General features: G+C 47.1%; 1 protein-coding gene across 1 annotated transcript; it reads right to left on the reverse strand.

Annotated features, from left to right (window-relative positions):
• Nucleotides 1–751: 751 nt before the first annotated feature.
• Nucleotides 752–8867, reverse strand: BANF2 (BANF family member 2). Its single transcript, XM_036120501.2, has 2 exons — nucleotides 8452–8867; nucleotides 752–898 (listed from the first exon to the last, which is right to left on the reverse strand). The coding sequence occupies exons 1-2, from the start codon at nucleotides 8575–8577 to the stop codon at nucleotides 752–754; spliced, it is 273 nt and encodes a 90-aa protein (XP_035976394.1). The 5' UTR covers nucleotides 8578–8867.
• Between the last annotated feature and the right edge of the window lie 2831 nt (nucleotides 8868–11698).

Below are 11698 nucleotides of genomic sequence, written 5' to 3' on the forward strand. Positions count from 1 at the left end.
TAGTTGCCATTTCAAGGAAGTTTAGTTCTTTTCTCTCGAGGACTTAATGACTTGCTTCTAAAAATAGAAGAAGGCAGAAGTGATACAGTGTGAGTCAGAGACTGGTTCGTAAAAGGCACTGTGGCTTCCTGCTTGCTCTCTTACTCCCTCTTGGGTCAGCCACTTTGGGGGAAGCTAGATGCCATGCCATGTGTAGCCCTATGGAGAGGCCCATGTAAAGAGCAGCTGAGGCCTCCAGTCAACAGCTACATGAGTGCAACGCCTTGAAGTGGAGCCTCCAGCCCCAGTCAAACCTTCAGATGACTGCTGCCCAGCTGCCAGTTTGCAACCTCATGGGAGACCCAGAGACAGAACCACCCAGCTAAGCCACTCTCAGTTCCTGACCCTAAGAAACTATGTGAGGTAAAATTGTTTGTTTGAAGCCGCTATGCTTTGGGTTCATGGGTCATGCAGCAATAGATAACCAAAACACTGGCTTAAAACTTAATCCCCACCTTAGAATAAAAGATTCTTTTATATAAATTTATGCTGAGATACTTGGCATGATGTTCATGGGAGGTGAATGACAGTGGTTTTTGGGTGGGTGAATTTGGGGATCATTTGTCTTTTGTCTGTCCTCTTTTATATTCGTGCATGACTTTGTATAATGAACGTGTATCCTTCAAGTTAAACACAAAAATAATGACTCCAAGCCTGGGTGCCAGTACAGAGTGTGCCGTTTACCCAGGGGTCAGAGCCAGGAGGTGTGTGTCTATAGGAAGCAGGAGCACCACTCCTTCAGACAATGAGAACTCTCCTGGGCCTCACACTCAGTGGCACCACAACAGCAGATGAGCCACTTCTGAAACTCCGCTTCGTTCTTGTGCATCAGAAGGAACTGTCCCAACAGGATGTAGGCCTGTGGGGCGGGGGAGAGGTAGGGAGAAAAACGGGAAAGGTTATAATAAACCAACCCAGAGGTGCTCTTCTCCAACACCAGGACCCTTGTAAAAATCGAAGGAAGGGGCCCAGGTCAGGTTTGAGGGACAGTGACAGCACCTGGGCGATGGGGATTCTGGGACCGGCCCTTGGTGAGATGTGAGGCCAAGTGAAACGCATATCTCTTGGGTCGGGTTTGGGGGGATGTTCAGCCTGGGGTAAACCAGAACCTGTCTTTCTCAACTTTAATGAGCACATATATCACCTGGGACCTTGTTAAAAGGGAGGTTCTGACTCACTAAGTCTGGAGGGGGGCCTGAAAGTCTGCATTTCCAACATGTCCCCAGCTGATGCTGGTCCAGGGACATTTTGAGTAGCGAAAGCATACTCCCTTCTGGCCTCTGATCTAGTATTTCTCTCTCTCTCTCTCTCTCTCTTTTCTTAAAAAAGTAATTTCTCCATCCAACGTGGAGCTCAAACTTACAATCCCAAGATCAAGAGTTGCACACTCCACCAACTGAGCCAGCCAGGTGCCCCTAGTATTTCTTTTTAACACAGACACACGCACGCACGCACACATGCACGCACACATAAAGAAGAATCAGAGATGCTCCCCACCCCATCACTTTCTCAATCCATCTTGCAGAGTTTCTAACTCTCTTCGCTGTTGACATTGTGGATAATTTTGTGCTGTTGGGGTGGGTTGGGGACTGTCCTGTGCATTGCAGCAAGTTTAGCACCATCCCCAGTCTCTACCCACTAGATGTAGGAGCAGTCCCCCAGCCCCCCAAATTGTGACAGTCATAACCGCCTCCAGACATTGCCACATGTCCCCTCCAGACATTGCCACGAAAGCTCCTTCGACCAAGAACCACTGCACGTGGGACTGGTAGATGAAGGGCATCTTGGCACCAATCTGTTCTTGCAAACCAGCTGTGTGACCTCGGGCAACTCACTTAACATGAAGTGAGGACCCCAAGAAACAGGGTCTCAGTTTCTGCATCGCCTGAAGGCACACAACATGCCCTGCCCCACCTTGCAAACTGAATTAAGTAGATTCAGTGTGAAAACGTCAGGAAAATGCAAATTCCTTATTTGTCCTGGAATGCTTAGCCTGTGGAAGGAGCACAGAATGTAAAACACGATAAACCTTGCCCATCCTTCCCTTCTGAAAAGTCTGTGTGCATGAAAAACGCACGTAATTAATATTAAGTACACCAGGACTGATAGCTCTTCGGCATTCTCTCATTTTCTAACTACTATTCTACAACTTTTCACTAATCTCTTTATAATTTTATCACGTGATTATTGACAAGGAGCAAGGACTACATGGAGAAAGGGACACCCAAGACCGAGTGGCCACAAATTGACTGAGCCGCTCAATGGTGAAGCCTGGAGATTTAAGGTCACATAAACGCCCGTCATTCGTGGCTGGTTTGGGGGCTCTCCAGCCTGGAATGAATGAGAACCAGTGTCCACGCTTGCCGTCCTGGGCCTTCTCCAGGAAAACCTGCTGCTGTCTATTTACTTTCAGTTACATAAAACAAAGCAAACTTCATCTGAACCAAAGGGAACATTTTTTTTTTTTTAAAGAAATTAAATAAAAGCTGAATTGCAGTTGTAAAATGTACCCAAGCTGTTGGAACTTGGGGTTTCTTATTTTTAGTCATGGTCCTGTTGTTGAAAAGATTAAAAAAACAGCCAGGATGTCATGGTCATTTTCAACTGCTACTTGAATCATCTTTTTAGAAAAGCCATATTATTGCTTAGAACGATCTCATATCCTTGTACCTTCAGTGGTGATTTTAGGGAGATGCCTTTTAATTCAACATTTAAAAAAAATGAACATCTATTGAATGTTAATTGAGCCAGGTGCTGCAGTGGGTGTGGGGGGTGGGGTGCAGAGGTGAATGACAGGATCAAGGAACAAGGAGCTCTGTCCAGGGAGAAAGAACATTAGTGAAGATGATAAATAATAGTAATAATAATGATAATAGTAATGGCGCTTGAGGACCTTTGATGGGCTCCAGACCCCTGGCACGTTTTAACCCCGTCCCATTCTCCAGATGGAATCACTGAGAATAGAAGAGGTTGACTCTTGTTTTCCTGAGCCCCATGTTTGCCCATCCCGACTGTCCACATCTGGCCTCACACCTATGGCGGCCTCTGCCCTTTTGGAGGCCCCGCTGTTGGCATCAGCTGGTCGGGCGATCAGAGCCTCCGTATCCCCACCAGCCTCAGCATCTGGGAAGCCAGGGAACGCATGCCATGTAGGACCACAGGCAAATTTTCCAGGAACGCTGCAGGAAGAAGGGCCTCTTCTCGTGGCCTCTGGAACCAAGTTGCCACTGAATGTCCCTCGTCCACTCGCTCTGCCACCCTCCAGGGGTGGGGAGGAAAAGTTAGCCATCATCATGGTCCCCATCACCGCTCTGCCCAAAGGCTGTTCTGTTTCTCCACTGGCTCCAGAAAGTGACCAAAGCTCACAAAAATCTGGCTGTGGGGAGGGTGACGCAGAGACACGGGAACATTGAGCAGACATGGCCTAGTCCCACCACCTTGGACAGAAGCCCCCCCCTTGGTTTAATGCTTTGCTGTGGCCATCTTGAAGTCCTCAGTATAGGGGAACAAGGGGCCTCATATCTTCATCTCATGCTAGGTGGCTGGTCCTAGTCCATGCCAATGAAAATCTTCCATCTTCACTGTGACACCTGGCCTTTTCTTTTCTTTCATTAACTGTTTTTTTATTTGAGCAAAGTTGACACACGCTTGTTTCAGGTGTACAACATAGTGATTTGACACCCTGCAGGTTATGCAATGCTCCCCACAAGTGTACCTTCTGTCACCTGACCTTTGCAAACACATCCGTGGTCTTGGCCCTCGCTGATTCTCAGGCTTCTCTCTCACCTCTGCCTGCAACGCCAGCTCCTTGGAGCCTAGAGTGAATGCATTTACGTGGCCACAAGACTTCATTGGGGGATCAACAACTCTCTTTTTCTCTAACCGGGTTTTGGCTCTTCAGCCTTCATGGCCACTGGTAGCCAGTGACAATCTTGAAAATCCAGTACCTCTCGGTCATTTCTGGTTTAAAACTCCTTGTCTTAGTGCAAATGTTCGATCCAAAGCAGGGCTTGCCCCTTCTTCTTTCTTCTCCATGCCTCCCTGGGATATACTTACACTAAAAAATTATTTGTTTGACTAAAATTCAGATTTAATGGAGCAGGTCCCTGTATTTTATCTGGCAACCCTACGCAGGGTAACCCCAAACTTCCATAACTGACTCCTTGCAGGGCCCAGACATCAGGCAGTGGGGGGCCTCTGCATGACTACCCCCCACCCCCAGAGACTGTCTGCCCAGATGCAAATTTCACCTCTCACCCCGAGTGACTTTGAGCAGGTCATGCTCTGTGCCTCTGTTTCCCCATTGGTAAAACAAAGGTGAAATAGTATACCTTATAGGATTTTCTGATGCTTCGATGAAATATAAATAATGCACTGAGGACAGAGCCTGACATGTAGCAAACATCATGCACAAGTTCTGCTGTTAGGAGAGCCTTAGGGAGCAGGTGGGCACCCATACATATACCCCTTACTGATCTTCCAAGTATCTTTCCGGAGGAAGATTCAGGCTCAAGGATAGGACTTTATAGTGTCTTCAAAGAACATTGAACCAAACCAGATTCTCTGGGCTGGTAAACTTACTTCCTCACTGTTGGATAACTTCAGGGTGATCCGCCGAGTAATGCACCCGCCCCATAGGGCACTGCTCAAAGTTCCTGAATTTACTGAGTGCCTGGAAATTCACTCATCCCTGAGCCAGGTTTTCATAGGGAGAAGAGGAGTACAAAGACGTAGAACCCTCCTGTGCTTCACAGGAGACGTGGGAGAGCCCCAAAGGCAAGCTGTGCCTCTCTAGCATAATGAGTGTGGGTACTCAGGCCATGTGTGGAAAGAATAGTCAACAGTACAGATGTCACAGCAAGGGGTCCTATTGAATACTCAGTGTTCAGAAGCACGAGCTTATCAGGCTGGGGTAGGCGGGCAGAAGGAAGGCATTCTTCCCAGAGAAGGTCCGTTGTGAATGGGGTCCTGAAGTGGGTGAATGTCCATTTCAAGAGAGGCCTGCGGGCAGGTGGTCCCGTCTGTGTTTGTGATTCATGGACACTGTGGCTTGGGTATGGAGTGGGTGGGGGTGGGGAATATAAGACAGAGCTAGAGCCAGGCCATCGAAAGCCTCTTGAGCGTCTTGTGCACCAACATATTTTCCTTTCCCGGTCATTCCTTTGTCCCTTTCGGCCCTTCTGCTGTTAAATCTAGATCAGCACTGTCCAGTAGAAGTTTAATGTGAGCCAGCCACATACACAATTTTTAATTTTCTAGTAGCCACAGGAAAAATGTGGGGGGGATGAAACAGGTGAAATTAGTTCTGATAATATGCTTCATTTTCTCCCATATTTCACAAATATCATTTCAACATGTAATCAGTAAAAAACTATTGATGAGATACTTTGCATTGGGTGGGGTACTTTAAAATTCTAAATCTTTAAAATAAAATCACAGTGTGTACTTTACATGCATAGCATTAAAGCATTATTCAGATAGGTGCTCCGCAGATACAAATGGCCAGTGGCCACAGTACCAGATAGCAGAGATCTAGATTCTCAGAGATCTAGATCTGCCAAGGCTGACCACCTGGGAGAAGAGTGGGCACAAAATACCTCAGAGAGAATTCAGCTAAATTTTTGACTGTCAAAGTCCTGAAGAGACTTGGGTGAATCCATAGAAGAATCAATAGTTTTAAAAGTCATGGCATAGCTGGGGGAGGGGACAGCTAGACCCCAGCAGAGGCCAGCAAAGGATAGCATGAGACCCAGACAGGTGTCCCTCCCTAAGGTCTCTTGCAGGCAGGGTATAAAAATCCAGGAGCTCAGAGGATTCTAGGGCAGTGAAACAGCTCTGTACGTTACTATAATGGGGGATATGTGTCATTATACATTTGCCCAAACCTATAGAAACTCTGCGAGTGAACCCTAATATAAGCTATGAACCCTAGGTGATTACGATGTGCCAACGTAAGTTCTTTGATGGTTACAGATGTACCACTCTGGTGGGGGTGTGGCTCATGAGAGAGGATGTACATGTGGGGGGGGACAGGGGGTACATGAGAAATCTCTGCATCTTCTGCTTAATTTTGCTGTGAACCTAAAACTGCTCTAAAAATAAAAGCCTAAAAATATGCTAAAAATAATAATAATTAATAAAAAAATATATGCTAAATCTGAAACCCCTTCCCTATAGGATCTGCCTGCCCTGGAGGCTCTTCCTGCTGGCCCCAGCCACTGACTGGTCCTCACCCAGAAGCACCTGTTCACCTTTATAGGTGCCACATCAGGTCTCCTGGATCCTTTTGCAGGCCCAGCCAGGCTCCAGCCCTGAAACAGAGTCTCAACACTGAATCCCAGGGTAAGCTCTCTCCCTGCCGTGGTAACCACCGGGACCCAGATCTTCCTGTGTGGTTTGTGACAACACAATCTACCGCCATTCTTGTCCTCACTCAGGACCTTGATCAAGGCACTAACTCCCAGGAGCCTCTGTCCTCTCCTTTATGAAGTGGAGATAGCGACCCTCATCTCATTCGCAGGTGCGTGAGGGGCTCAGAGCAAAGGAGAAAGGTGAAATCTCCTACGTTAGTGTTTGGAATTAGTGACCCTAGGAATGAGTAGGGCCTGGAAGTGGTGTGTTGGTCACCGTGCTCACCAGGAGGTCGTGAGCATAAGAGGATCCTGGCCACACCCAGGCAAACGATTTCTTCTTCCCTACAGCCCTGATTCTGTGCAGCAAGTTCTGGGATGCCTGAAATTTACCCATTATTCATTCATTCCTTTATCTTAAACATGCCTACTGCCCCACCTATAATCCTCATTTAAAACACAGGCTGGAAAAGACAAAACTATAGGGACAGAAAATAAATCAGTGGTTGTCAGGGGCTGTGGGTGGGGAATATGAAGGGCACAGAGGAGCATTTTGAAGTGTGGGACTGTTCTGTGTCTTGATTGTGGTGGCTTCATGACTGCATGCATTCGTCAAACCTTGCAGAACTGTGTACTAAAAAAGGTGAAATTCACTGTATGTGAATAAAAATATTTTTAAAATGCTGAGTCTGGCTGAACAACAGCAAAAAAACCCACAACCCATTAAATCAAAGGGGGTAGAAGCCAGAATAATGGGTATCTCTGAGAGTGGGGGATGGCATTGATGGGGGAGAGACACAAGGGGATCATCGGGCATTCTGGAGGTATCCAATCACTGAATCTGGGGGGTGCCTCCATGAGTGTGTGTGTGTGTGTATGTATATATATGTAAAAATTCACTGAGCTGAACCCTTCATATCAATGTTGGTGCATTACACCGCAATAGAAAAGAAAAAGGGACAATCATTTCTTTCAAAAAGGAATTTTTAATTTAAAATGTCTTCCCTAACCAGACTTTGCTTACTTCACTACCTGCTTGGGAAGGGTCCCATCTCCTTTATCTGGGAGGAAAGAATCCAATCCACCTCAATGGTGGAGCTCCAGCTTCCTGGCAATACCACCTAGTGGATATTAAATGGGCCAGTAGATTGGGGTGATATTCAGAATATTTCACAACTGGTATAAGCAACGTGTTGACCAGAAAACCAGAGGCCCACTAGTTCAGAGGCCCCCTGGAAACAGGCGTGCACGGTGCAGGTGCACACCAAACTGTTATCAGCCGTGTGTGCAACAGTTCCCAGCCTTGTCGGGCGTTTCTGCAACATCTTCCTGCGCAGTGGTATAGACTGACATGAGAAACTGAAGGGAATGAGCAGCAGTAGCTGTGGGCAAAATCTCTTAACTGAGCGCGCAATGCTCCACGTGAATTCCCATCTGCCTCTGTATGTGCTCACTCTCTTTGGGTTCTCCTCGGGATCATCTCCCATTCTCTCCTAAAATTCCAAGCAGCTTTAAGAGCACCATAAAAACAAATAATTACATAGAAAAGAATGTTCCGATTCCACTGGATACCCTTGAGGCCATTCTTGGGCTGTGAGTGACATCTTAGAACAACTCATATCCTCTTACTCTGGTGTAGACCCCAGTCTGCTGTTACTCCACCTGCCATTGCCAAGCTGGTGCCCTGGTGGGGCAGGCAAGACCCCACAAGTCTCTTCATGGAGGTGGGAAGTACGTGCAAATCATCCATCCTGACGGCGCAGCCCCAGACTCGGGTGGCTGGCTCACTTCTGTTGACCTCTGGGTGTTTGAACACCAAGTGAATCATGCCCGGCCCAGCTGCTCTGAGCCAAGCCATTCAATTTGCCCATCATCTACTGGCCCTTGAGGCTGCCCAAGCATGAGGGGTCAGTGACGCTGAAGCAAGTGGCACTCTGCCAAGTGGCAGCTTTGCTCTGTGATGGCCCCTTGCAGGGACACATAGCAGCAGCAGCCATCTGGCAGGGCTCGGGGAAGAGAGGTCAGGGAGCGAAGTTGGGGCAATAAGAAAAAAATGAGTTACCTTGTTGAAACCTTTGGTGACCAAATTGACTGCAAGCTCACGGCTGATCCCGTCCACCCAGGCAACATCCTTTTCTCCGATGGGTTCAGAGAGGAAGGCTCTCAGCCTGGGAGACATATGATCCATCTTCTGTAACAGCGGTGGGAGAACAGGGTTAGGAGGTGGCTGGCTGCTCACAGGGAGAGAGGACGCTGGGGGACTTCCCTGCCGAGGGACGGGGGCAACAGATGGCAGACTTCCTCCCACCACTCAATATTTATTGAGGACTTTGAGATGTCATGGGCAGTGCCCTGCACTGAAGACCTCAACACATCCATTCCTGCCTGGATGGACTGAGAAATGTACAATGATGGCCCTGGATGAGTCCAGTAAACTCCACCAAAGGGGTGCGTTTGATGCTAAGAACTGTGATGGGTTTCTCTCTGCTACTCTTCCTGCCGTCAGTGCTTAAAGAAACACTGCTTCTTAGGAGCAGAATTGTGGTTGGAGAAATGGGGATATGTTGGTCAAAAGGTACAAAGGTTTAGTTACATGGAATGAATAAATTCTGGACATCTGGTATACAGCACGGTAATAATAGTTAACAATAATGTATTGTGTACTTGAAGACTTCTAAGAGGGTAGATCTTAAATTACATCTTACTACACACGCATACACAAAAGGATACCTATATAGAACTGACGGATCAGTTGTGATCTTTTCAGTGTGTGTATGTCAATCAAATTGTGCACCTTAATATAAACAATTTCTTTAGGTCCAAGATTTCTCAATAAAGTTGTCTTAAAGGCAAAAAAAAGAAATCGTTGCTTCTCTTAGCTAATTAACCCACCTTCTCTCTTTACTACCAACACTTTTTCATATTTTTATTTTAGCTTTTATCACACTCTGTCATAGTTGGTTGTTTAGTGACACGTAACAGAAAACTCTTCAACTGGATCAACTATCAAAGAAGACATTATATAACTCAAAAGCCCAAGGGTAAGGATGGGTATGGTGCAATCAAGGCCACAACTCCATTTTCTCTGATTCTTTCAACTTTTCCTCCTTGTGTTGGCTTCGGTCTCAATTGGTTCCCCTCATGGCAGGGAAATGGCTGCTTTAGGACTCATATTCCCCAACACTGCACCCCAGAAGAAGAAGGAAAGAGAAAGAACGTGTCTCTGAGGCATTCCAAGCAGAGCCTCATCCAGTCCTGAAGGTCTGCATAGGGTTACCAGTGTGAGCTTAGTGTTGGCAGTACACTCCAGTCCTAGATCTGGGAGGGGAGTTAGCTTTCTTTAAACCATATAAGCTGTGAGATCAAGCATAGTTACCTGAACAAAATCAGGATTATTATCTGGAGAAGGGGAGATGAGTGTTAAACAGTAACCATAATACCCCACTATTGTCCACCCCTTTGGTGACCCAATATCTGTACATTTTTCTTCCATTACATAATCATCAGAAATACCCACACTTGGCTAATGTAGACTCACCTCCTCCCCCAATGGGTGAAGCCCTATGACTCATCCAGTTACTGGATTCAGATTCAAGTTCCTATTTTCTGGAAGATGCATCATATTCTCCATCATGTCTGGAAGTAGCAACTCATGGGATGGTAACCTATGAATTGAATTCTGAACTTCACCACCATCAACATAGTCAATAGTGAGGGGAAAAAACCCCAGGCTATCTGCAATAAGAATTTCCAGAAGGGGAATTCTCCATTTGGAGAAGGGGACCATGGGAAACACATTCAGGTGTCATTGGCCAACAGTACATGCAGTCTTGAGGAAATATTGGAGATTCCTTGCCATGCTGGTAAAGCAAGTGCCTTAGTCAGCCGAGATGGTGGCCCCCAGCTCTGCGTTTGGGTGTAGCTGCCCCGTCTGCTGCCTCCCCAACATTTGAGTGGGCGTGTGTCTTTCAAGGAGAGTCATTGCTTTAACAACACACTTCTGGTTGGTACAAGTTCAGGGGTTGCCCCGAGGAATGGGCAATTTCAGGCAATTTCAGGCATTGGTTGGCCCCTTTCTTTGGCAAGTCAGCATCCTTAAGAATCTCCTGGATTTCTTCTATTCAAGTGTGTGGGCTGGTAGTTCAAGCTGGATTTGGTCTCAGGTCAGAATCCTTGAGCTGGCAACAGGGCTCTGTGCCTTGCCCACTGCCCTACTCCCCAGATTAGTGGCACCTTCCTTCACCTCTGACGTGAAGGTACCCCACGTTGGCTCCCTACCCCCCAGCTATATCCTAGCTCCATGTTCGCAGTGAGTGAGCTGTCCCCTTCATCAAGCTTGAGGTACCTAAGACAAGATGCTCCATAGAGACCTGGGACCTGGGGACACTGTTTATCCAGGGCCCTGATCTTTTCTCTTACTAAGCCACCTGATTTGCTGCCTGTGTTCTAACTTTAGCCAGTTACATCAGCTTTTCTGACCCAGCAGGGCTTGCTCATCAAAGTCCAGTCACTTCAGCTGGCAGGCCACAGGCAGAAAGGCCCTCTCTCAGCAAAGCTGTGTTTTTATTCCTCCCCATTTTCAGATGGGCTACCCTCCTCCTAAATTTGAGTCTCCTAGGACCTTTTTTTTTTTAAAGATTTTATTTATTTATTTGAGAGAGAGCACGAGCAGGGCAGGAAGGAGCAGAGGGAGAGGGAGAAGCAGGCTCCCTGCAGAGCAGGGAGCCCAACGCAGGGCTCGATCCCAGGACCCTGGGATCATGACCTGAGCCGGAGGCAGACGCTTAACCGACTGGGCCACCCAGGTACACTGAGTCTCCTAGGACCTTAACAAAGACTGCCAGAGGTAGCCAACATCCTAAGTATTTCCCACCATATCTCTCCAAATGTCCTATCTCCCTACACATAGGGTCTGTATCCTGGGGTTAAACAGGGAGAATCAGCCATTTTGCTAGCCCAGGATCAGTGTCTTCCTAGTTTAGGTGGACATCCTGTTCTTCTTCATGTGAATACCTCTTCTCAGCCAATCCACATTTGAGGTTTGCTTATTGTAGCATCCCCTTCTTGGTACCAAACTCTGGGTCAGTTTGGACAGTTTGTAATTCAAGGAACAGAAAAATCCAGTTCAAACTGGCTTACATAGTAAGAAGGTCTTATTAACATCTGCCACCAAGAAGTCCGGAGGTGGAAGGAAGGCTCTGGCTTGAGTTCCCTGCAACTCTCTTGGCTTGGCCTTCCTTTATATATGGGCTCAATCCTCAGCTTGACTTTTTCGTGGAAATAACTGGGCTGTGGCCAGACCTGGCATC

This window comes from Halichoerus grypus, chromosome 10 (genome assembly GCF_964656455.1).
Source record: "Halichoerus grypus chromosome 10, mHalGry1.hap1.1, whole genome shotgun sequence".
Lineage (NCBI taxonomy): Eukaryota > Metazoa > Chordata > Mammalia > Carnivora > Phocidae > Halichoerus > Halichoerus grypus.

Bases quoted from the DNA above. Each gene is read 5' to 3' on its own strand.
- BANF2 (XM_036120501.2), bottom strand. From the start codon at position 8,577: ATGGATCATATGTCTCCCAGGCTGAGAGCCTTCCTCTCTGAACCCATC. The intron at 899-8,451 runs GTAACTCATTTT...CCCGCCCCACAG, and splicing joins TCACCAAAGGTTTCAACAAG to GCCTACATCCTGTTGGGACA.